The sequence below is a fragment of the Penicillium chrysogenum genome (genome assembly GCF_028827035.1).
Source record: "Penicillium chrysogenum strain IBT 35668 chromosome Unknown utg000001l_segment0_segment0, whole genome shotgun sequence".
Lineage (NCBI taxonomy): Eukaryota > Fungi > Ascomycota > Eurotiomycetes > Eurotiales > Aspergillaceae > Penicillium > Penicillium chrysogenum.
In genome coordinates this window covers 3252867-3279498 of record NW_026622749.1, presented here as the reverse complement: position 1 = coordinate 3279498, position 26632 = coordinate 3252867, and the positions used below count along the sequence as shown (strand labels likewise).

Sequence of the window (26632 nt, the reverse complement as noted above, 5' to 3'; positions counted from 1 at the left end):
TCCTGCACGAAAGTATGCGATCGCGAATGCCAAAAAGTCGTGGGCATATCGCGAAGTCGTAATCTGTTCAAGAGATAGCATCTCCCAGACTTTCTGACTGCGCAAGTCTCGTCCGTCATTCTGCCCTACACTCTCGCGCTCTCAGTGAAGCTTCGTTGTTGGACTACCTATCCCATCCAACACCTTTAGCATTCATTCATCGCACACTCCACGGCTCCTATACGAGTCGTATCAATCACTATCACATACACAAAAGCACTTCTAATTCACCATGGGCGACTACGGCGAACAACCTTCCATGGAACTTGACCATGTTGAGCTGCCATTCGAGCTCAAAGCAGGTACATCCCTGTTTCCCCTTTTGACTGACGGAATTATTCTAGATGATGAACAACTGGCCGTGCCACCAGTGGGTGGCAGAGTTGGCCAGACACGAATTGCCCTGGAGTTGCGGTCGGACATCTCGTCCGCAGCCCTGGCAGGCTTCTGCACGCCCCGCGGATTGACGCTCATGAGTGTGTTGAACGTTGCTTGGTCTTTGGTGCTCGCGGCGTACGCCGACACCGAGGCGGTCAATGTCCTGTTTGTTCGATACGTGGCCGGGGTGCCCTACGTCGGCTTGTCTGAGACCGTGATTGACGGCGGACGAACAGTACAGCAGACCTTGGCGGAGGCCGAACAGCAGGTGCACACGAGCATGGCAGTGCCGTCGACGACAAGCTTGTCCGAATTGCAGAAGCGGACGGCTGTGGAAGGCCATCCAGTATTCAACAGCGTAGTGCTGTTATCGGACAGCAATGCCCCAGAGTGGGAAGAGGTGCGTGCAATCTGAAGTCGGAATTTGGTAATCCAGTCGGCGTCAGCGGATAGAATTGCAGTGAAAGAAGATATTAAATTATTCAAACAGACTGGAAATTACATTGCCGTCCAGGCGACAGTAACCCCCGATCACTTGGGGATTTTTTTACAATTTCCCACCCACATGCTTCCCGCGGCACAGGCCCATCACTGCGCGACGACCCTGAGCCATGTGCTCGGAGAAATTATTCGGCAACCTGATCTCTCAATCGCCGAGGTCAGTATGATGAGTCCACAAGGGCAGCAGCAGATCTCCCAGTGGAATCAAACGGCGCCCGCTGTGGTCTCACGCTGTCTTCACAACCTCGTGGATGAGACAGCCCAGGCGCGACCTGACGCCATGGCTATCGAAGGAGCCGATGGTCGTATGACCTACGGCGAGTTGCAAACGTATTCAAATCGCCTGGCGCAGCACTTGGTTCAACTTGGAGTCGGCCCAGAAATATCAGTGCCATTATTCTTCGAGAAGTCGAAGTGGGCGATTGTTACCATGATTGCCGTCGTCAAGGCCGGTGGCGTCATCGTCAACCTGGATGCCAAACAGCCACAAACGCGCTTACGAGGACTGCTCGCTCAGCTGCAAGCCCCGTTAGTGCTGACCTCAGTCCAGCATGCTGGTCTCTGGGACAGCGAATTTCCTGTTGTGACCGTCTCCGAAGATGCCCTCGAACAGCTACCGACGGCGACGGAGGCCCCCATTGCCACCGTTACGCCGCATAATGCCCTTTATATCATCTTTACCTCAGGCAGTACCGGTACTCCCAAGGGATGTGTAGTCGAGCACGAGTCCTTCCTAACAGCCGCCGCACAACACGTACAGGCCGGCCAAATCCTCCCCCTCCAGCCGGGTGCTGCAAATGACGCCCTACACATTCGACGTCAGCATGCTGGAAATCTTTACCACGCTGACTACCGGTGCCTGTATTTGTTTCTGCGACGATGAACAGGCGGCACTTGGGATCGCCCACATTGTCAATTACCTCCAGATCTCCTGGACATTCATGACGCCCTCTTTGGTGCGTCTGGTTGACCCGGCCTCGGTGCCTACCCTGAAGACGCTCGCCCTTGGTGGAGAAGGTCTGGGGCGCATAGATGTGACAACATGGGCCGACAAGTTGCATCTGATCAACGGTGATTTTTCTTCCTTTGGGCTCAATTGAACTCTCCACTAACAACTTCCTTAGGTTATGGTCCCAGTGAATGCTCCGTCGCAGCGACCATCAACGAGCCATTGTCACTCACGTCTGATCCAGCTAACATTGGCGTTGGATACGGCGCTTTGTGCTGGGTGGTGCATCCCGACGATCATGACCGACTTGTTCCCATCGGTGCCGTTGGTGAACTCGTAATCCAGGGCCCCATTGTCGCGCGGGGCTATCTTCATGAGCCTGTCAAAACAGCTGCAGTCTTTTTAGACGAGGTTCCTGCCTTTTCTGCCCTCCTGCCCCGGTCGCCGCCGGCTTTCCGGCTGTATAAGACAGGAGACCTTGTTCGTCAGAACAGTGATGGTACTATCAACTTCATCGGCCGCAAAGATCGCCAAGTAAAGCTCAACGGACAACGCCTGGAGCTCGGCGAGATCGAACAGCGACTGTCGGAAAATTCGCACGTCCGACATTCCCTGGTTTTGCTGCCTAAAGAGGGTCCCTGTCAAGGTCGACTGGTTGGCGTCCTATCGCTGCATGATTTCCCCTATGATGGTCCGCGTGACACCAGTGTCCATAGTTTACCTGTGGAGGAGTCGCAGCTTGCGCGTCTCTTATTGCCAGAAATAACCGCGCAACTGGCCGCACATCTCCCAGCATACATGGTACCAACCTTCTGGGTGGTGCTGGCCGCACTGCCCTTCACAACATCAGGCAAAGTCCACGTCGTTTCAATGACCCAATGGCTGCATGAGATGTCCGACGAGATCTACCGCGAGATTGCCGGTGTGAGTGATGATGCGCCTGAGACTTGTCTTTCGACCGATGTGGAATTGCAAATGCAGCAGATATGGGCGGAAGAAATGGGCATCCCTGCCGCAGAGCTCAAGACTAACCGATCTTTCATCGCCCTTGGCGGTGACTCCCTGACTGCCTTGAAGATCGTGGCCCGTTGCCGTAAGCAGCAGCTGGTCGTTTCAGTCCCAGATGTCTTGCGAGCTGCTAACATCATTGAATTGGCCGCACGGGCAACTCAGGCGCCTGCAGACTCATCTCAAGAAGGAAAAGAGAATTCCGAGAACAAGACCAATTCTGACCCGGCCCAGCGGGCCGCGACCGTGGACAATACTCTTCTAGAAGCGGCAGGCTTGGCCAGTCGCAACCTGGTAGAGGATATTTACGGTTGCTCGCCCATGCAGGACGGCATTCTACTTAGTCAAGTCAAGTTCCCTGGCACCTACGAAGTCCGTCGGGTGCTGCGAGTAGAGTCCACCCGAGATGCATTCACCACTGTCGATCGTCTGCAAAAGGCCTGGCAGGCAGTGGTAGATCGGCACCAGATGCTTCGAGCGATCTTCGTCGACACAGCTGGTCGTTTCCAACAGATTGTGCTTAAACAAGCTCCGGCCTGCATCCAGATTCACGAACTTTTGGACGAGCACGATGAGCACGTCGTTATCAAGTTTCTTCAAGCCCTGCCTTTCCCAACATACCAGGCTGCGCAGCCTCAGCATCGTTTGACCATTTGCCGTGCGGCTGGTGATAATGTCTTTGTTAAAGTCGAGATTAACCACGCCTTAGTTGACGGAGGCTCTACTGAGGTTATCCTCCACGAACTTGCGCAGGCCTTCGATGACCACTCCTTCTCGACGCCGCCCGCACTATTCAGCGACTACATCAATTTTATTCATGCGCCGGAGACTGCCAGCAAATCACTCCAATACTGGACAAAATATTTGGACGGTGTGCAGCCGACCATTGTACCCTTGTATCCAGCAGAGGGCAGCCCCAAGCAGATCCGTTCCGTGCCGGTGCCATTCACAGATGCTTCTGCACTGTCTCGATTCTCCGAGAACCACGGACTCACTTTAGCAAACGTGCTGCAGACAGCCTGGGCATTGGTTTTGCATACCTACACGGGAGCCGAAGATGTCTGCTTTGGTTACATTGCCGCAGGGAGAGATGTTCCAGTTGTGGGCATTGAGCACGCGGTGGGAGCTTTTATCAACATGCTGGTGTGTCGCGTACGGCTAGCTCAGCAAGACACTGTCCTCGACACTGTTGCTTCGATGCAGAATGAGTATTTCGATGCTCTGCCTCATCAACACACGTCACTGGCCCAGATCCAGCACAATTTGGACCTTTCGGGCATGCCTCTATTCAACAGCATTGTATCAGTACAAAGAGATGTATCTGACCAGCCGTATGGAGAGTCACTCTCGTTCCGGCCCCTTGAAGAAGATGATCCAACAGATGTTAGTGTTCATTCGCGTTGGTTGTATGGTGGTTCACGACTTCTCTGCTAACAGATACTAGTTTGATCTCGCCGTCGCCATTCATGTTGGCAAAGAAACCGTCAAGATTGATATTGGTTACTGGTCTTCGCTGCTATCGGATGGCGATGCGACCAATCTGGCCAACACTTTCGCGGGTGCTATTTCGAGCATCCTCATGCACGCTCAGTCTTCTCCCACCGCAATCGACCTTTTTACCGAGCAAGACCGCTACCAGATTTTCGGTTGGAACCACAAGGAACCCGTCGCTGCACTCGGCGTTGTGCATGAGTACTTCTACGCCCAGGTATTGCAGCGGCCAGACGCACAGGCGGTCTGTGCTTGGGACGGAGAATACACCTACGCCGAGCTAAACCATCTGTCGGAGAAGCTGGCGTACCACCTGGCTCACCTCGGGGCGGGTCCTGAGGTACTCATTCCTCACTGCTTCGCGAAGTCTAAATTGGCTACAGTCACCATGTTGGCCATCATGAAGTCCGGCAGTGCTGGCGTGGGATTGAGTGCAGCCCATCCCCGAACCCGAATCCAGGATATAGTTGAGAATTGCGCATCACACATCGCGGTCGTGGCAGCGCAACACGTACCTGTCGTAGAGGGCCTCATTGAACATATCGTGATCATCGATGAAGCCTTCTTAGCGCAGCTGCCGGATCCGCAACCGAATGCGCAGTTGCCCCAGGCACAGCCCTGCCACCCGGCATTCGTGTCTTTCACATCCGGCAGTACTGGCAAGCCTAAGGGCATTGTACTCGAGCACCGCTCTCTGATCACTAGTATTCTCGCCCACGGGACTGAATGGGGATGCGACCCGTCTGCCCGCGTTCTTCAATTTTCGGCCTACGCTTTCGATGCCAGTGTATCAGACACATTCACCACGCTCGTAGGTGGTGGAACGGTCTGCATTCCCCATGAGAAGGACAAAGTCGATGATCTCGCTGGTGCCATCAATCGACTACGCGTCAACTGGGCATTCCTGACTCCCCGCGTGCTGAGTCTGCTGTCTCCCGAGACGGTGCCTACCCTGCGAAAGGTCATCCTGGGAGGGGAGGCCATCTCACGAGAGGACATTTCCCGCTGGACAGAGGCTATCGACATTCGCATTGTCTATGGTCCAACGGAGTGCACCATCTACAGCATGGGAACCGACCCGCTCACCGCGGCCAGTGATCCCGCAAATCTGGGCCACGCCGTCGGTACGCGGCTGTGGGTGACGCACCCAGAAAACACCAATAAACTCATGCCTGTGGGTTGCACTGGAGAGCTCATTATAGAAGGGCCCCTAGTGACACGGGGCTATCTCAACGAGCCCGCCAAGACGGAAGCGGCCTACTTGGAAGACCCTATGTGGCTGCCCAAGAAAGCAACAGGGGAGCCACGGCGTTTCTACAAAACCAGTGATCTGGTACGATACTACCCTGACGGACAGCTGCGATTTATCGGTCGCAAGGACACTCAGATCAAAATCCGCGGGCAGCGGGTTGAGCTAGGCGAGATTGAACACGCCATCCTCGCGAGCATGCCGGGAGCACTACACATCACTGTTGACTCCGTCGTGCTGCCACCACAGACGCTTGTGGCATTCCTCTATCTCGATGCCCCGTCCGTGGACAAAGGACCGCTCTTCGTGCCTTTGGCTTCCGACGTCACCGAACAGCTGCGCACTTTAGAAAAGAACCTGGCTGAGACACTTCCAAGCTACATGGTGCCCAGCCTGTTCATTCCCATCTCCCACATCCCCATGACCATCTCAGGAAAGGTCGACCGCATTGCCTTGCGCCGTGCCGTCCAATGTCTCTCCGCCGAGCAGTTGGAGATGTATGCGCTAGCGCAAGGTGCTAAAGCTGCACCGCAGGGTCCGCAAGAGCAGTGCTTGCGAGACCTTTGGGCCAAGGTTTTGCGCAAAGACCCCGAGTCCGTGGGTCGCCACGATAGTTTCTTCCGCTTGGGCGGAGACTCCATTGGCGCTATGAAGCTGGTGGCAGCCGCAAGGCACGCCGGCTTCGTGCTCAGCGTGGCCGACATTTTCGGGCATCCCGAACTATTAGACATGGCAGAATGTTTCGGACTTCCTAAAGCTGCTGAGCCAGCCATTTACGCTCCCTTCTCTTTGCTGCCGATTGATCCTATCCAGCGGGAAGGCTTGCTGGCCGATGCAGCCAGACAGTGCTCGGTTTCGAGCGACGCAATCGAAGACGTCTATCCTGCTACTCCTCTTCAGGAAGGTGTGTTTCTCATGTCGACAACCCACAATGGTGCATATGTTGCCCCCACAGCCTTCCGCTTGCCCGCCGGTTTCGATGTGGCACGCTTTCAGAAGGCCTGGCAGGTGCTCGTCAATACCCATCCCATTCTGCGCACACGGTTGGTCACCATCGATGCGACCTCGCATCAGGTGGTCTTGACCCCGTCCGCCTCCTGCCTACAGTGGGAGCAAGCGCCATCCAGCAGCGATTACCTGACGCGTATTCAGGCGCTGTCGGTGGTTGCAGGTGCGCCACTGAGTCATTACGCTCTAATTTCGGAGGGGGAGTCGACTGTTTTTATCTGGACTTCACATCATGCCTTGTTTGACGGCTGGACCGTTGAACTGCTGTTAGATCAGCTGGCACAGCTTTACACACAAGATTTGTCACCCACCGTAACTCCATCTTATGCCCAATTCGTCCAATTCATCCAGAACTCCGACCAGAATGCTTCCCGCAATTTCTGGGCATCACTTGTGCCCCAAGAGCCTCCGGCTACTTTCCCTCGCTTGCCCTCAGCAGCTTATCAGCCGGCTGCCAAGGTAACCTGCTACCGCACAATCTCGGCTGCTGTTCCGCAAGGATCAAATTTAACCCTCGCCATCCTGCTGCGGGCGGCGTGGTCTATTGTGCTCGCGCGTTATTTGGACGCGGAAGATGTATTGTATGGTCTGACTCTGTCTGGTAGAGATGTGCCAGTTCCAGGCATTGAGCACGTGGTGGGTCCAACTATTACGACATTGCCCATCAATGTCCATCTGGATGGCGAGATGCCGGTCCAGACATTCTTGCAGCAGCAGCAGGACCAGAATGTCGAGATGATGCGTCACCAGCATGCAGGACTGCAAATGATACGTCGAATCAGTCCGGCCGCGGCCGCGGCCACCGAATTTACCAATTTGTTTGTCGTGCAGCCTCATACGGACGAGGCGAAGGGGCTCACCGAGTTGGTCAAAGTTCCCACTGACATGACCCGCTTTGATCCGTATGCATTGGTGGTTGAGTGCAACCTGGCAGACAAGCAGGTGCATCTCGAAGCTCGCTTCGATGATGCTGTCCTATGTACAGATCAGACACAGCGCCTGCTTGGTCATTTCGAACACGTCCTCGGCCAACTCACACAGCTGGAACCCAGTCGTCTTCTCCGGGATATTGACGTATTCAGTCGCGAAGATGAACAACAAATATGGGAATGGAATGCGATCCCCGCCAAATCTGAAAACAAGTGTGTGCATGATGAGATCGCGAAGCAGACCCAGCTTCGGCCGGATCATACTGCCATCGAAGCATGGGATGGATCGCTCACCTACGGCGAGCTCGAACAAAAATCATCGCAACTGGCCCACTGGCTTTCGGCCAACTACTCAATTCAGCCAGAGTCACTTGTACCACTGTGCTTCGAAAAGTCCCGGTGGACAATTGTCACCATGCTGGCGGTGGTGAAATGCGGCGGAGGCTGCGTGATGTTGAATCCGGATCATCCCATCTCACGTTTGGAGGGAGTGATTGCGGACACAGCCTCATCGGTGGTGTTGGCCTCGCCGGAGCTCGTTGGACTTTTTGCTTCAGTGGACACCACAGTGGTTGGTATCAGTGAAGCCCTGATCACTGGCCTGTCAGAGCTCACAGAAACGTTTCTGCCACTACCGTCCATTCAGCCTACAAATCCGATTTTCGTCATTTTCACCTCTGGTAGTAGTGGAAAGCCCAAGGGCATCATAGTGCAACACAATAGTGTATGTACTGTGGCTATCCAGCATGGTGAGGGCCTTGGTTTCACTGGCTCCGATCAACGTGTGCTGCAGTTTGCCTCGTTCAGTTTCGATGTCAGCATGGGAGAGGTCTTTATCACGCTCATGAAAGGCAGCACACTCTGCATTCCAACAGAGCACGACCGCATTAACGATCTGGCGGCCACCATCAACCGCATGCGAATCACCTGGACATTCATGGCGCCCACGGTGGCGGCCTTGCTCGATCCCCACGACGTGCCCGACCTGCAAACGCTCGTTCTAGGAGGAGAAGCAGTCTCGCAGAGCTTGGTAGATCAATGGGTGAGCCAGGTTAATTTGATCGACTCGTATGGACCAGCAGAATGCACTATCTGGGCCTCGCATGCCAACCCGAGCGCCACCGTGTCGCCAGCAAACATCGGCCGTGGAGTTGGTTGTCGGTACTGGGTGGTGGATACCCAGGACCATAACCGATTGGCTCCCATTGGTTGTGTGGGAGAGCTGCTCATTGAAGGTCCCAATGTCTCGCGTGGCTATCTCAATGAGCCAGATAAGACAACGGCCGCGTTCATTGAGAATCCGGCCTGGCTCCACGGTAAGGAAGAACCACAATACAAGTTCTACTGCACCGGCGACTTGGTGCGATACAACGCGGATGGCACACTCAACATCGCTGGACGGAAAGACAGTCAGGTCAAACACCATGGCCAGCGCATTGAACTGGGCGAGATTGAGTTCCACCTGCGCTCCCGTTCTCAGGTTGAAGCCGGCATGGTCATGTTGCCCAAAACTGGTCCCTGTCAGGGCAGGCTAGTGGCTGTGATTGCGCTGACAGATTTGCAACCCGTTGCGGTGGAGGGAGATCGCGTTGCGCTTATTCCTGACGCTCTCCAGTCCCAAGCACAGCCGCAGATCGAGCAGGTGCAGGAAGAGCTAGGCGCAGCGCTGCCACCCTACATGGTCCCAACTATCTGGCTTGTCCTGGACTCTATTCCATTGACAGCATCTCGCAAGGTCAACCGGATGCCAATCTCGCGCTGGGTGGCCAACATGTCCGATGGGACCTACCGCACTGTAGTGAACATTACAGCGCCAACTGTGCATCTACCAACTACGGAGCTGGAGAAGCAGATGGCGAAGGTTTGGAGCCATGTTCTCAACTTGCCCGTCGAATCCATAGGTATGAATCGTTCATTCCTTAGTCTGGGCGGAGACTCGATCACGGCCATGCAGGTTGTCTCACGCTGCCGCGCAAACGATATCGAGCTTAGCGTTCAGGATATTTTACAAGCGAAGTCTCTCGCCGCCGTTGCCACCCGCGCTATCACCGCCACGCACTGTGCTGTGCTTCGCGAGGAGCAGTATGATGTGCCCTTTGAACTGTCTCCAATCCAACAGCTATACTTCGAAGAGGTGGCGCGAGGTGAGGGAGAGCAGAATCACCACTACAACCAAAGTGTGTTGATGCGTGCGACACGTTCTATTTCGCACTCAGATCTCTCTCGGGCTATTACGCAGCTGGTGGCCAGCCATGCGATGCTGCGAGCCCGATTCAATCAGCAGGCTGATGGTCAATGGGTTCAGCTGGTGCAGAGCCCAGCCCACGATTCAGCTCCGGTGGTCAGCCACCAAGTGGCCAACCGTGCGGCGATGATGGAGATTATTATGACTTCTCAGCGCCGTATCGATATCGAGCATGGTCCCATCTTCGTGGTCGACAATTTCATGCTGCCAGACCAGCATGGACAATTAATATCCTTCATCGCACACCATCTGATCGTCGATGTAGTATCATGGCACATCATTCTAGGCCAATTGGAGTTGCTGCTACTCTCCCCTGGCTCTCAGAGCCCATCCAGAATGCCGTATCAAAACTGGGTCCGGGAACAGCGTCAGTATTCTGAACGCCTGACGACCTCATCCGACCTGCCAATTGCCCTCCCTTCAGCGAATTTGGAATACTGGGGCTTGAAGCGGCTGCCGACGTGGGAGGGTGGTGAGGAGCTGCAGTTCACACTCGATGCAGCAACTACTGCTCTCCTGCTGACCACTGCCAACACGGCGCTCCGCACTGAGCCGATCGACTTGCTTATTGCTGCCCTGCAGCAATCTTTCGTTGAGTCGTTCCCCGACCGCACAATGCCCGCTATATTCAGCGAAAGCCACGGTCGAGAACCGTGGGAGCCTTCAATTGATCTCTCCGAAACAGTCGGGTGGTTCACTACTTTCTACCCCATCTATCGTCGTGTGCGCCAGCATGAGAGCATCAAGCATACAGTCAAGCGCACTAAGGATGCGCGTCGCGCTTTCAAGGACAATGGCTTTGCATACAACACTCGTCGCCATTTCAATGCTGACAGCCGCGAGAAATTCGCACATCACCGCATTATGGAGATATGCTTTAATTACCTGGGTCAGTCACAGCATACCGAGCGCGAGGAGGCTCTATTACAAGAAGAGCCGCTCCTAGCAGGTGATTCCATAAAGAATATCGGGGACACGATGGGCCGGCTGGCTGTCTTCGATATCGGTGCTGCCGTCTCCCGCGGACGTCTCACCGTCTCGTTCTTCTTCAACAGCATCATCCACCATCAGGATCGAATCCGACAATGGGTGCAGAGCTACAAGACGATTCTTTCCTCTGCGTTGACCGAGCTCGCGGCTAGTGACGTCGAATACTCCATCAGCGATTTCCCACTCCTACAAATCAATTACCAAGACCTGACGACGCTGACCACGACGACTCTTCCCACTATTGGCCTCCCACAGTCTGCGATCGAAGACATATATCCTTGTTCGCCAATTCAGCAAGGTATTCTCATAAGTCAGGCTCGCGAACCTGGAACTTACGAGGTGCGTCAGCTCTTTGAGATTGTTCCGCGTGCTGATATTAGCCCCGTGGATGTGCCACGCCTGCTGCAGGCCTGGCAACGCACTGTGGATCGTCATTCCCTGCTTCGCACCGTCTTCGTCGAGTCGCTGAACGGTGCTGGGGGCTATGACCAACTGGTACTTCGTTCCCACGCACCGCAGGTTCGGCGACTTGTCTATAAAGGCACTGATGGCGATGTGGTCTCATTCATTCGGCGACAGGCCGCGCCAGACTACCACCAGCCAGTCCCCGCACATCGACTGACCATCTGTGAAGCCTCTGGGGTAGTTTACTGCCAACTGGAGGTAAGCCACGCGCTTATCGATGGTACCTCCATGGCACTGCTCGTCCGTGATTTCATTTCGGCTTACGAGAACACCCTTCCTACCACTCCCGGTCCGCTCTATAGCGACTACATGGCCTACATTGCCTCGCGGTCACCAGAAGATGCCCTGGCGTACTGGACCGCACGGCTGGCTGATTTGGAGCCCTGCCACTTCCCCGACTTGCAGCCCACTGAGTTTCCCGCGGCGGCTTTCCAGTGGCAGACTATTCACATCGACGCAGATGGCCAACTCCAAAGATTCTGTGAGTCCCAGGACCTCACACTCAGCAATTTGTTCCAGGCGGCTTGGGGCCTCGTTCTGCGTGCATACACAGGCAGGTCAGATGTCTGCTTCGGATACATGGCCTCTGGTCGCGACATTCCAATGGAGGGCATCTATGACGCCATCGGGCCATTTATCAACCTCCTGGTATGCAGACTGCATGTCGGTGATGCAGTGTCAGTGCGCGACCTGCTTCAGGCAGTCCGGTCCGATTACATACACAGTCTGCCCCATCAGCAGACCTCTCTGGCCTCGATCCAGCACGCCTTGGGTAAAAGTGAGGCAGCTTTGTTCAACACCATTCTCTCACTCCAGCGCGAGCCGGTTGATGGTCCAACGCCACAAGTAGAGTTCCAGATTGTCGATCAAGTTGATCCAACAGAGGTAAGTTGATCCAGTCTTGAGGTCACCCTCTCCTTCCACATTGTGCTAACCGCTGTTCTGCAGTATGATGTCGATCTCAACATTACCACTGGCTTGGCCTTGGGCGTGGAGATTCATCTCAGCTACCGCACATCCATGCTTAATGGAACTCAGGCCGACAGCCTGCTGCAGAACTTCACCAACGTGCTGCTCGCCATCACCACTAGCTCGGACCAGCTTCTATCGAACTTGAATATGGCCTACCCAGGAATAAGCACTTTGCCAGAGATGTCTCCCGAGCGTACACCAACGGCAGTAGAAGCTACAGTGTTGGAGCTCATCGCCAAACACACAGAGCAGCATCCCATGTCTGTCGCGATGCAATCCACAGATGGCCAGGTCAAACTCACGTATCACGAACTCGATCGTATGACAAGTGCTCTGGCCAGTGACTTGCAGGGTCTGGTCGTGCAACCGGGAGACACAGTTCTTCTCAGCTTCTCGCGCTCGCCCTGGGCTCTAGTAGCTATGCTGGCCGTCCTCAAGGCGGGCGCGACCTCGCTCTTCCTGGACCCGCTGGCCAGCTCCGACAGTCGACAGGAGACATTTTCGGCTGTGCAAGCCAGTGTAGTCTTATGTGGCAGGGAACATGCTACCGATTTCGATGAGCCATCTCTCACTCCGGTAATTGTCGATGCGGGTGCGCTGGCCGTTTGGGACGATGCGTCCCCGGTCTTCGCGCCGCCGAACTGCTTATCTCCTGATACAGTAGCGGTAGCCATTCAGGACGGCGCAGACTGGGCACTTCTGACGCATCGCACGGTCAGTACTGTCGCCTCACTGCTGGGACCAGTGGCTGGGCTCGGCGCCGATGCCCGGGTGTTGCAGTTCAGCGCTGCAACCTCGCCTTTATACATAGTGGAGACGCTGTATTCCTTGATCAACGGCAGTACAATCATCGTTCCCGCTGAGGGTGCCAGCTTTTCTGAGGCCATGTGCAGCTCCCAGGCCAATTGGGCCATTACAACTCCCACTGAGGCCGCCCTAACCTATCCGGCTCAAGTGCCATCTCTGCAGACTCTGCTGGTGGCGGAGGGAGAGATTTCTCCTGCTTTGCTCGCAAAATGGTGCGACATCAGGTTAATTCATCCACACGAATTGATTCAATCGCCGATTTGGCTATCGCTCTCTGGTTCTCCAGCTGGCAGTGTTGCTCTGCAGCTCCTTCCTGCGTCGAATATCGGGCGGATGTGGATCCGCTGCCCATTCAATCCTGCAGCGCTGGCGCCGGCGGATTGTGTTGGAGAGGTTCTGGTGGACGGTCCAGTGGTGCCCCGGGGCTATCTCCGGGGCCGCAAAGATCGACTTCTGGATGCCCCGTGGCTGCCTGGCACTCCCTTATGCCGTACAGGTGACCTCGGCCGATGGACATCAGAACACCAGCTGTCCTTGGTGCAGCATCTCGGGGTCACCAGCGAAATTTCGTCGAGTCTAGCCCTCCTCGAACAGCAGGTGCAATTAACTCTCCCAATTACACAGCACGCAGTACTTTCCATCCTCCGCCGTGGATCCATTGAAGAAGTAGCTATGTTCCATGTCGAGTGTAACCAAAAAATTCAGGCGACCCCTGCCCTACTGGTGATGTCAGACGTGCAGCGGGAACAGTTCATGTCGTTGATATCATCGCTCAAGGAACATGCGCCTGAGGCTGTGTCGCCCGCTTTTGTCTTCCCACTTAACGGCCTTGCTCTGACGGCGGATCACAAGGTCCACCGCGCAGCCTTGGATCGGTTGGTAGCTGGCCTCTCGCAGCCGGAGCTGGAGTCCTATCGTCTTGTTTCCGCAAAGACGATCGCCCACTTCACGGCAAACGAGCTGCTCCTCCGCGATCTCTGGGCAGATGTCTTGGGTCTGCCAGATCGTGGTGCTCTTCGTCCTACTGACACTTTCTTCCGGTTGGGAGGAGATTCTATTGGAGCCATGCGTATCATCGCCGCTGCCAGAAGTCAAGGCCTGGCACTGACGATGAATGGAATCTTCCAGCAGCCCACTCTGGCCGGTATGGCTCAAGAATTGCGCCTTCTGGCTCCGCATGAGGATCGACCGTTGAAGCCGTTCTCTCTGCTCCCTACTGCACTAGATTCTGGGCTTCTCATCTCCGAGGCCGCGCAGAAGTGCCAGGTCGAGCCCACAGCAATCGAGGATATATACCCCTGTACGCCGCTCCAGGAGGGACTTATGGTTTTGACCAGCCAAGATCCCACGGCCTACGTGGTCCAGGAGGTTTTCCAATTGCCAAAGAATGTCGACATGTCGCGTTTCCAGGCATCCTGGGCAGCAGTCGTCGCCCGCAGCACCATTCTGCGCACCCGGATCATTGCCACTGCTGACGGTGCCTTCCAGATATTGCTGCAGAATCCCATTGTGTGGGGAACGGGAACTGATCTGACAACATTCCTGGCCCAAGACGCAGCCGAGTCCATGACCTACGGCCGGCCCCTGGCGCGCTTCACGGTCTTGGAGGGTTCAGGCCTCCGATACTTTGTCTGGACTGCGCACCACGCAGTCTACGACGGTCTGACCATGTCCATCTTGGCTAAGCAGGTCTCTGCGGAATATAACAAAGAGATTGCGTTGCCTGAGGTCCCCTACAATCGGTTCATTGACTATATACAAAGCATCAGTCCGGCCTCGGCCACTGAATTCTGGACAGCGCAGTGTGCAACCCCCGCTGCAACCTTCCCACTCCTGCCCACGCGCAGTTACCAGGTGTCTCCAAATCAGGTCCAGACGCACTCGGTTCCTGTGACCCGCAACCCGTCTGACATCACGCTCCCGACTGTGCTGCGTGCAGCCTGGGCGGTTGTGCTGTCGCATCTGACAGACTCGGAGCATGTGAGCTTCGGAGCGACACTGTCTGGTCGAAATGCCGCTTTGGCCGGAATCAACCAGGTGCTGGGTCCGACAATTGCCACAGTCCCCATCCACGTCCATGTTCGCGAGGGCCAGTCGCCGGCTCATTTCCTCCGGGCCGTGCATATGCAGTCCATCGACATGATTCCCTTTGAGCATACTGGGCTGCAGAACATCCGACGCATGGATGAGCAGGCTCGTGAGGCTGTCGAATTCCAGAATTTGCTCCTCATCCAGCCTGGAAGCGCGCCGATGGATGAGTCCGACTTCTTGGGTCTGACACCTGTCACATTGGAGAGCCAACAGGCCGACCCGTACCCCCTGACAGTGGAATGTAACCTGATGGAAAGCTGCGTGGAGATCAAGGCACAGTTCGATAGTTGCCTCATCTCAGTCAGCGAGATGGACATGGTACTCAAGCAATATGCGCGCACCATTCAGCGATTCCAAGCTGTGCAGGACACCACCACCGAGGACACCGTGGATGATTCTATGGACCCGGTAGGTCCTATCAGCAACGAGGATTTAGACCAGATTCTTTCCTGGAACGCTGATCACCCCCCCTTTCATTGATTCGTCCGTTCACGAGCAGTTTGAGGAGCAGGTACGTCTGCAACCTGATGCGCCAGCCGTCTCCTCGTTCGATGTCAAGCTCACCTATCGCGAACTGAATGTTCTGGTGGATCGGCTGGCAAATGAGTTGCTCGCACGCGGCGTTGAGCCGGAGATGAACATCCCTCTTTGCTTCAACAAATGCTCATGGACCATTGTCGCCATGTTTGCCGTCATGAAGGTCGGAGGAGTGGGCTGCATGCTCAACCCGGAGCATCCCAGCAGTCGTATCCAGCTGCTACTAAACGACCTGGATGCCAGTTTGGTCCTTTGCGATCCAGAATCGTCAACCATGCTTTCGACACTGCTTCCTCCCAAGGGCGTGCTCCCAGTTGACGGTGCATACCTACAGATGCTACCCCCATCGGCGCCTCCAGGACTCCGCGTCCGGCCGGACAACGCTGTTTTCGTGGTCTATACCTCAGGTAGTACTGGTAAGCCAAAGGGTAGCATCCTGGAACACCGCTCCCTTGTCACCGGCTTACGGGCTCACTGTGCTGCCATGGGCATCGGCCCGGGCACACGCACCTTCCAGTTTGCCGCCTACACCTTCGATGTCTGCTTCGAGGAAATTATCGGCTCCCTGATGCTGGGAGCCTGTGTCTGTGTGCCCAGTGAGACAGAGCGTATGAATGCTCTGGCCGATGCGATGGCCCGATACCAGGTAACCTGGACAGAACTTACTCCCACCGTTGCCAACCTGCTGCTCCCTAGCAGCATTCCATCGCTAAAGACGCTGGCTCTCAGCGGCGAATCTCTCACGAAAGAGGTCATCCAGCGCTGGGCTGGTGCGGTACAAATCATCAACACTTACGGGCCGAGTGAATGCTGTGTCTCATCCACTTGCAACGTGAACACTGCCACGCTCCGTGACCCCAGTAACATTGGGCGCGGCCTGGGCTGCACCACCTGGATCGTCGATCCGGAAAACGTGGATCGCCTAGTATCCATCGGCGCCGTCGGTGAACTTCTGATTGAGGGCCCCATCGTTGCCCGAGGATATCTGAACGAGCCGGCCAAAACGGCAGCCGCTTTCATCTCCGCACCAACCTGGTGGCCCGAATCCTACCAGTGTGGACGCATCTACCGCACTGGCGATCTGGTCAAATACAATTCCGATGGTACCATCAAGTTTATCGGCCGCAAAGATACGCAGGTCAAATTACATGGTCAGCGTATCGAGCTAGGCGAAATCGAGCATCGCATCCGCGGCGCATTCACGAACGATTCCCAACAGGTGGCCGTTGAGGTTCTAAGTCCCACTACGCGGAGCGGGCTCAAGATCCTGACCGCATTCATTTGTGAAAGCGATGCCGTCTCAGAGGAGGTTGAGAATCTCTTGCTACCGCTGGAGGATGGACGACCGGAACGCTTCCTTGCGTTGCAAGCCCGGCTGTTGGTGGACCTGCCTCGCCATATGGTGCCACAACTTTTCATCCCCGTCTCACACATGCCACTGTCACCGTCGCGCAAGTTAGAACGCAAGAGCTTGCGCATGGTCGGTAACGGGCTCACGCCCGAGCAGCTGGGCGCATATGCCCTCACGCAGGTGGTAAAGACGGCGCCCACCACAACTATGGAGAAGGCGTTGGCGGGCATTTGGGCCCATGTGTTGGGCGTCAGTGCTACTGGTGTGGAGGACCACTTCTTCCACCTAGGTGGAGACTCCATTGCTGCCATGAAGGCCGTGGCCGCGGCCACCAAGGCAGGCATGCCGCTCAGTGTTGCCGATATTATGGACTTCCCGACCCTAGGCGCTATGGCCGCAGCGATGGATTGCGCTTCTGTTATGCAGGCGCTAGAAAGCACGGCGCCAGTGCCCTTCAGCCTCGTGTCCCCCGATTACGTCTCCGACGTGATGGCTCAGGCGATGGCTCAATGTGCGGTCCTGGACGATGCAATTGAGGACATCTATCCATGCACTCCATCTCAGGAGGCGTTGATGGCACTTACGGCGCGTGACGAAACCGCATACGTCTCGCGTGCTGTCTACCGGTTACCTCTCAATCTGGATATCGACAAATACCAACAGGCATGGGAGCTTCTCGCCCGCCGTCAGACTATCATGCGCACGCGCATCATCTACTCCAGTATTGCCACCCAATCCTTCCAGGTAGTAATGCACGAAGGCATAGCGTGGCAGTCGGGCGACTCGGTGGAGGCGTATCTCGCCGCCGATAAAATGACTCCCATGCACCACGGCCAGGCACTAATGCGCTTTGCCCTCCTTCCCGGCACCACCCAGGATCCACGACCCTCTCTTGTGCACACAGCTCATCATGCCGTCTATGACGGCTGGAGTGAAGCCGCCATGTTTGACGAAGCCGAGGCCATTTATCGCCATGGCCTAGCAGCCTTGCCGCCCGTTGTTCCTTACAACAAGTTTATTCACTACCTCAGCAGCGTTGATGCTACCGCGCGCGATAGCTTCTGGCGTACGCAGCTGGATGGTGATCTGCCCGCTCCATTCCCCCTCCTCCCCTTGCTACAACGGCGTCATCCCTGATTCCTCGTCCCAATCGCTCGCAGTCTTACGCAATTTCCCTTCCACTTCGCTCTTCTACCTCTTCCTTCCCCTTCAGCGCCCCTACCATTCTCAAAGCCGCATGGGCCCTCCTGCTGGAGCGCTACACCCTCTCTGAAGATGTCATTTTCGGCCATGTGCTGTCGGGCCGCACGGTGCCTCTCCGGGGCGTGGCCGACATGATGGGCCCGACCATCGCAACTGTTCCAGTGCGCGTTCGGCTTATTAAAGAGGATAACATCGACTCCTTCCTGTGTCGCATTCACGATCAGGCCCAGGCCATGACACCCTTCGAGCAAGTCGGGCTTCAGCATATCCGTCGGCTGCTGCCTGCCTCAGAGTCGATCGACGTCGGTCATCTCTTCTTTGTTCAGCCTCCCCTCGACGCTCCCGCTGCGGATCTCGGCCTTGAGGCTATCACAGATGCTGACTTAAACTTTGACACTTATCCATTGATCGTGGAATGCCAGCTGGGCACGAACGCCGATCTGAATGTCGAAGTGAAATATGACGACGCCCGCATTGCCCAAGCCCAGATGAGCTGGCTTCTGAAGCACTTCGAGCATCTGCTTCAACAGCTATGTCAACTGCCATGCAAAACTCCTCTTTCTGATCTGACGCTGACAGGGCCGTCTGATTTGGCCCAGCTGCGCCGGTGGATGGGACCCCCGGTGGAACCGGTTGCCTCCACTCTGCATGATAAGATATGTGCCCAAACCCGCGCCTATCCGAATCGGTCTGCCGTTGAGGCTTGGGATGGTCATCTCACTTACGGTGAGCTCGACCACCTCTCATCGCAGTTCGCTCAAGTCCTCGTCGATCTCAAATTGCCCCTTGGCGATCCAGTTGGCTTGGTTTTCGACAAGTCCTGCTGGGCTGTTGTGGCACTGCTCGCCGTGCTCAAGGCTGGCGGAATTTGCGTTCATCTAGATCACCAGCATCCGCCTGCGCGACTCACAGAGATTTCCATCGACACAGGATTGCAGTACATTCTTACCGCACCCCGTCATGCGCACATAGGGGCGATGCTGCCAGTGGACCATGTGCTAGTCGTGGATTCCACCATGGCGTCCAAGCTGCCTAGCAGTCCCACAAGTGTCCGACCGCTACCGGTCGTTGACGCCACATCGCCAGCCTACCTGACTTTCACCTCAGGCAGTACTGGTAAACCCAAATCGGTGGTGATTGACCACTGCGCTATCCATACCAGCATCGTCGCCTTCAGCTCAGCCCTAAACCTCACCCCTAACTCGCGGGTGCTGCAGTATGCCGCGTACACCTTCGACATCAGTTATGCCGAGATTCTCGCGCCGTTGGTTCTTGGTGCGACGGTTTGTATAATCTCAGAGCAGGACCGACTCAACGACATAGCAGGTGCCGTTAGTCGCCTCGGTGCCAATTGGGCCTGTCTCACACCTACTGTCGCCAATCTTGTCCAGCCTTCAATGGTACCATCGCTGAAGACGCTCGTTCTCAGCGGTGAGAGTCCCACAGAGGACAATCTTCGCACCTGGGTTAGCCACGTGCCCACCCTGATAAATGCCTATGGCCCCAGCGAAGCCTCAGTCTGGTGTGCCGCCGGTCCCTTCAAGCGGCCGGATGATCGCTGTACCAACATCGGTCTGCCTGTCGGTTGTCGCCTGTGGATCGCTGAGCCTGATAATCTGCATCTCTTAGCGCCGCTGGGCTGCGTGGGCGAGCTGCTTATCGAGGGTCCCATTCTGTCCCGAGGATACTTACAAAACGAGCAGGCCAGTAACGCCGCTTTCCGTCGCGATCTTGCATGGATGACTGAGACGCAGCTTGGGTCTGAATGCTCGCTTGTCTACCGTACTGGCGATCTCGCGCGCTACTTCCCTGACGGTAGCATTGAATATCTCGGCCGCGCAGATACCCAGGTCAAGGTCTACGGTCGTCGCATCGAGCCGCGCGAGATCGAGCACCACATGCGTACTCTGCTGCCTGCCTACTCCACCATGGTGGACAGCGTGACCCTCGCCAGTCGCAATGGCCAGAAGGTACTGGTGGCTTATATTTACCAGGAGTCTGGCCCCGTGCCTGACATGGAGCTCGTAGCGATTGCGCGGGCCCTTACGCCAGAGCTTCGACAAACACTGGTTAACCTTCAAGCGGCGCTACGTGCGATGCTTCCGCCCTACATGCTGCCGGCACTTTTCATCCCTCTGCAACTTCTTCCGACAAATGCATCCGGCAAATCAGACCGCAAGCTGCTGGGCCGCGCCGTAAACACTTTGTCGGACGCCCAGCTGCAAGCCTACTCCCTCCAGGATCGTGTAATCAAGCGCCCGCTCGAGACTCTAATGGAGCGCAGGTTGGCCGGTCTCTGGGCCGAATCTCTCGCTGTCGACGCCTCCATTATTGGCGCCGATGACACCTTCTTTGGCCTCGGTGGAGATTCCATTGTTGCCATGAAATTGGCCAATCTCGCTCGCAATTCGCAACTCAGTTTGACTGTCGCCGATCTCTTCACTCACCCAATTCTGGCGGATCTAGCCGCCTATCTAAGTACCCAAATGCCACCCACCCCGGGGACCGAGACGCCACCACTGGTGCCTAAGTCGACGACTGCGACAGCTCCCGTGCTGGATCTCGCTCTGGCTGAGGTTTTGGCACCGCGGCTAGGTGTTGTTCCTAGCGAGATCGCTGCTATTCACCATACAACGGACTTCCAAGATGTCGCACTGGTCGGACATCTGAGCGAGTCGCGCTGGATGCTGAACTGGTTTTACTTCGATGGTCCCGGTGCTCCTGACATCGAACGTCTCTGTCAGGCCTGTTACTTCTTGGTTCAGCACTTTGACATTCTCCGTACGGTCTTCGCACCTCACGCACGCCACTTCTGGCAGGTGGTTCTGCACAAGTTGCAGCCCTGCTTCGACGTTGAGACTACCGCCGACCTCGCCGCCTTCACTCAAGACTTGTACGATAAGGGCATCGCCAACGATTTCCAGCTGTCCGAGCCCTATGTACGGTTTGTACTGGCCGTACATCCAAACGGTCAGTCACACCGTCTGCTGATGCGCCTGTCACACGCGCAATATGACGGTGTGTCTTTGCCAACCCTCTGGGAGTCCCTTCAGCGTGCCTACCAAGGCCAGAGTCAGCTTTCTACTCCCTCCTTTGCGCGATTCCTCCAAGACACTACTCCAGCAGATCTTACTGCTGCACGCTCACACTGGCGCAAACTTTTAGCCGGTTCACCAGAGACCCGCTTTGTCGTGCACAACAAGCCCAGCCTGCGCAACGACGCCACAGAGCGCGTGTTGCATGTTACCCGCCACCACGTTCCAGTGGTTTCGCTACCCCAGTATGGCATCACGACAGCCACGGTCCTCAAATCTGCTTGGGCGGTGCTGCTAGCACGCCTGACTGACTCTACCGATGTCGTCTTCGGACACACAACCGCCAATCGCTCTGCCGCGACCTTGGCGAACATTGACACTGTCGTGGGTCCTTGTTTGAATGTAGTGCCAGTTCGCGCACGCTTGGATGCACGTCAAACAGTGCTCGAACTTCTTTTGGCACAGCAGCAGCAACAGGTAGCAAACTTACCCCATGAGTTCCTTGGCTTCCGTCAAATCATACGTGACTGCACGGACTGGCAGCGCTGGTCTCACTTCAGTAGTGTGGTGCAGCATCAAAATATCGAGCCCGACCGTGCGTTACAGCTAGACCAGGACAATGCCACCGCCCTCTATGAGCCTGGTTTCATGGGCGCTGATCTCGACCTCACGGATGTTTCAGTGTTGTCGACTCCCACGGGCGATGGCTACGTTGCCCTAGATCTGCTCACCTCATCGGCAGTCATGACGCCGTTCGCGGCGGAGTTGCTGATTGAGCAGTTAGGCAGTCTGCTGCGCTTGTGGGCAGCCGTGCCAGTGGAAAAGACGCCCGTTTACGAAAAGGGGGAGTCGCCGGCTCTGCTCCCTCTACACAGTAGAGAAGAGCGCCCAGTTGACGAATTGCTTGAGAAGAGCCCTCTGCCGACTACGAACTCCAACGTCCGGGCGGCGGTGCAGCAGGCGTGGCGTACCATCCTTCCCATTGATTCTCGGATTGATGATGGCAAGGTAGACTTCTTTGAGGCGGGAGGAGATCTGGTACACATGGCTCTGCTGCTCTGTGAGTTGCAAGCTCACGGTGTTGGTGGTGCTGTGCGCCTAGAGACACTAGTGCAGCATTCTTCCCTGGATTGCATGGTGCGGGTGCTCCAGTAAATGCGGCTCTGCATTCATTTGCTCATTTTGTCTTTGTTATTTGGCGAATTGGTGTCTTTTCTTTCGTCCCTTGTTTTTGGATTTTCTCCTTACTGCAGGTGAAACTTGTTGTGTTCAGTTTAACTTCTTGACTTTTTGCATTGTATATGAATTTATAGCATAGCACACTCATGAACTTCTTTTTTATCTATCTTTTTGGTATTTGTTCGGCGTACCAGCCACGTTAGCCAATACGAGCCTTCATCAATCAGTACATCTCACCCCACTGTTCCTTCGACTCCTTCCACTTTCATTAAGTAAACTTACTCTTGAAGACTATGTCTTGATGCAGTAGCTACTCAGTGAAGTCCGTAGATGGTTTTGATATGTACGAGTGCTATCAAGGTAAGAAGGTAGTAGCCCGAAGTGCGTCGAAGCGTTATGGGGGGTTGGCCACCAGCCCTAAGGCGTTAGTAGGAAAACCGGGGCTTCTACGGGAGGTGAAGATCCGACATTGGCTTGTCCTGTTAAGATTTAATTTACAACCAACGTCATTTTGTGGGCCAGAATCTAATATCTGACAACTCGGGTATCTGGATGTTCTTTTACGGGACCTACGCATTTGATGGCGTGAGCAGAAATTCCAAGTCCCAGACTTGGTTGTAGAACCAGTTGGATCAAAGAGTATTCGGCATCTCCAACGAACTTTCGTGGCCTAGATAGCCAGCCATTTGCGTTTAGGTCAAATGCTGCTCGTTGTTTATACTTCCATTGATGTGTACAGGTCTCTCGACCGGCCTGGCAAGGACTTCTCGGTAAAGCTACTAGATATCATCTACCAGTATTATACTCAAAGAGAGTTGAACTGTTATGGAGCTCCTGGTTCTGTACGTTCTAAAGAATATGCTCGAAATCCTGGCTGAAGAGCTGGGACATGACTATGAGGACCTTGTTGAGGGGAGCTGCAGCAAAATCTGGTGCTTGTGCCCTCCTGGTTGATATAGCGTCCATGCAGGTGACTACTCGTCGGCGATTCTTGTTGATACAAGACACGTTCGAAAGCCGGAATGAATGGCGAGTACGAGACAGAAGCTGATTATTATGGTTGTATGTATTAGGGTACTGATCGCTTTTTCCTAGCCAGTAAGATGCCCTAGCCAGTAAGATGCCATCTTTGACATCCTTGACAAAGACTTTCTCCTTGGCTACATGACCCTCTTCTCGCCCCTTGGCGTGTGTCTCCGGGCTCAGCCCTTTGCCGCCGCTCCCTTCAGAACCTCAAGTGTTCTCGCAGTAAGGTCCCGCTGTATCTTCAAGTTATTGAGTATCTTCGCGAGGGAGTCGATATTGGCATCGTAACTGCCAACCTGAAGCTCATAATGCGCGATCATGAGCGATAACAATTCTTCTGGCAATTCTTGCGCAGTCTGGATAGGAGAGTCTGCTGTTGCCTGCGGGGGCTGTGTATCAAGTGCATCCTTGTGTGTCTCAACAGTTGTAGAAAGATTCGACTCATTAAGCATGCTGGACTTGCCGGACTCCTCTTCATCCGTAACAATGTTTTCCGGTTGCTGAAGCTTGTTCAAATCGCAGCGTTCTCCATTTCCTCCAAAGTGGCAATTCGCGCAAACTTGTGGCTTGTCTGAAGCGTTGGGGACCTTGACGCAGGTCAAGAATGGGCCGTGTCCTAGGCTGCAACTACTGCAGCATTCTCCGTCGTCAAGCTCGGTGCCCACTGCCTGCGCATGAATTGCTTCAATGTTGACTTTCTTGCTGCGGATCATCCCATCAAACAGATCACCGTCCCAGGTCTTGGAAGTCCGAAGGACAGGCTCCCTGGTAAGTTGCATTTGTTTCATCTGGTTGAGCAGGGTTCCTCGTGTCTTCGACCAAGGGCGTGTATCGATTCGCCGTGCCCAGTATCCTGGCGCGTGTCCCGAGTCCAGCCCAATGCTCGGGTCATTGATTCGTCTTTTCTTGGTTCGACTTGTCGGGTCTTCGTCTGATGTCTCCGTATCCCCAAGAGTCCAGACAGGTGGTCTGCTGTCGGCAGATTCGACTGGAACTCGTCAGCTCTTCTTTCAGTTTATTAGGGTCTCACAATCTTGGTTTGTTGTTTTGGAGCCCGTACCTGATGTATCAATACTCTCCTTGGTTGTATTTAGCGCCATGATGACCATATGATATGCACCAGCTGGTCGGAATTGGGCTTGTGGTTCGGGTGTCGGTTTGAAGAGGAGTGGTGGGAAGAGAGGTGGGAAGAGAGGTGATGGAGATCTGAAATCTTCGGAGGTCCCCCTCGTGGCTTCAGGCTCTTTGTCCTACTCGATGGCAAAAGATGACTTGTGGGCTTCCTAGCCCCATCTTGAATCCAGGAACGAACTACATTTTCCAGAGAAATCGGTGCGAATTGTTTTAATAATTTGGATGTTTTCAGTTTCTTCCTCTGGCATACCTTCCAGTTTCCTTCCTATCTATAGGTCCCGGCGTCTCGAGGGAATCGTGGAACGGCATCTCCGTTCAATCACCTGCGGTTAGGTCATTCCTATATTTGTTAAGACTAGGCCTATATCTTATTCACTTCTATTGTAAAACTCATTTAATCAAAGAGGATTGCCTATATCCTCCTTAATAACTGGAGACGATATACCGCTTGGCCAATCTCCTATCCGAACAATTATACAGATAAACGCGAAGGGTCTGGTGATTAATTGAACGCATGTCAAGATAGACCGATCCGGAAAGTATGAGGCCTCATTGCCGATATCGTGGAGTCCACTGACTCCACAACTCAATGCCGCACATAAAGTATTCCAGACCTTTTATGTACATCTCCAGTTCATGTGTCAAGCTTGCCAAGCTGTTGTGTCGAATTTCATCGCTGGATTGCTTGAAAGCGAGCTCCAATTCCCGACAATAGCTATACATCAATCGCTTGCAGGCTGTGTACGGTAGTCCTGTCTCGTTGGCAAAAATGTAAATGGCGGAGAATGGCCGGGCACCATCGGTTGGGTTCGCCTGGTATACTTTCCACTCTTTCTCCCAGCTATAGATATCATTCATAACACTGACATGCCGAAATGCAATGCTTGCCAAAGGTGCGGTCTTGTCGAGTTCAGCAGTAGTGAGATACAGCCTGGCACTGAATCTAATGAGAGCTGAGTAGAATCTAATGGACCGTCAGTATTCATATTCGTAAACGAGTAGCAACGGCAATACATACGGTCTACCCACATCTGACTCCCTAGATTCGAGATACGATCCGAGAGTTGTTATTGAGGTCCTCTCCCGGGCTGTCTGGGCCTGCAGTAGTTGGCAAAATCCCTGTGCAACATCATTTGCCAGAACCTCGTCCATACTTCGCATAGCCATGATAGTATCGTGAAGCATCCACTCATGACAGATACGTCTGTCGGGGCTCGCTTCTCCAAGGGCAACTTTCATGACCCGCTCCCGATACGACAACATTTGTGGAAAACTCATTTTTTCAAGTTGATCTATTTCAGAGAGTCAGTAAATGTCCAAACCCAACCTGCAGCCATGGGCACTCACCATCAATGAGGAAAGAGAAGTAAAGTATTTTGCATGTCACATTAATCCGATCATCTAGCGTCAAAGGAAGAAAGTGACTAAAAGCACGGGATAACCCAAGACCAAGGAACCCCTTTTTCTCCTTCTCGCAGGCAAAATTCCAATTGTTTCCAAAGTAAGGGTCAACCTGAGCTTGTATTTGTTTCCATCCTAGTGGGTGGGTTTTCGATTCTAGCTGGCGTGGTGCAAACTCACAAGGGACATTTTGTGCTGCTGAATACTGCCTGACCGATTTGTTTATTGGATAGATATGGGGTGAAAAGATGGGCCGATTAACAGCCAGCGCCACCTCGAATCGGCGTTCATTTGCCAATCGATTCCAGATACATGTCCTTTGAACGTGATGCATTGCAGCTGCTGTCAATTGCACTCATTGTACCCTGGCTTTCTGGTTGGCATGCGGATCTCCACAACGGACGCTGTACGCAATTATGCACGGACCACCGAAACGTGATGTCAGATAGCGACCAACCGTGGTCCATGCAATTCTTCTTTTTATGCTTATCTGTAATTCAACTCCAGGTTTGCTTCATACAACCTTGGCATATGCATGTGCAACACCAAATTAACATTTCCCCCTATTACTGTCTCACCGTGCAGGCTGAGTGCGGCTGCATATCAGCTCTACCCCCACCAATCCAGTCGTTCGCATTTGCGAG

The 26632-nt window shown here is 54.6% G+C and overlaps 3 protein-coding genes across 3 annotated transcripts; 1 reads left to right on the top strand and 2 right to left on the bottom strand.

The window, feature by feature from the left end:
• Nucleotides 1–271: 271 nt before the first annotated feature.
• N7489_001305 (uncharacterized protein) lies at nt 272–22403 on the top strand (the record flags this gene model as incomplete). Its single annotated transcript, XM_056707060.1, has 8 exons — nt 272–817; nt 908–1644; nt 1703–1989; nt 2043–4258; nt 4320–12137; nt 12201–15530; nt 15622–18076; nt 18244–22403. The coding sequence occupies 8 exons, from the start codon at nt 272–274 to the stop codon at nt 22401–22403; spliced, it is 21549 nt and encodes a 7182-aa protein (XP_056571362.1).
• Nucleotides 22404–23629: 1226 nt separating this feature from the next.
• N7489_001304 (DUF3716 domain-containing protein) lies at nt 23630–24553 on the bottom strand (the record flags this gene model as incomplete). Its single annotated transcript, XM_056707059.1, has 2 exons — nt 23630–24441; nt 24514–24553. The coding sequence occupies 2 exons, from the start codon at nt 24551–24553 to the stop codon at nt 23630–23632; spliced, it is 852 nt and encodes a 283-aa protein (XP_056571361.1).
• A 583-nt stretch (nt 24554–25136) lies between these two features.
• N7489_001303 (uncharacterized protein) lies at nt 25137–26177 on the bottom strand (the record flags this gene model as incomplete). The annotated part of the gene is made up of 4 exons (XM_056707058.1): nt 25137–25551; nt 25606–25879; nt 25935–26100; nt 26169–26177. The coding sequence occupies 4 exons, from the start codon at nt 26175–26177 to the stop codon at nt 25137–25139; spliced, it is 864 nt and encodes a 287-aa protein (XP_056571360.1).
• Between the last annotated feature and the right edge of the window lie 455 nt (nt 26178–26632).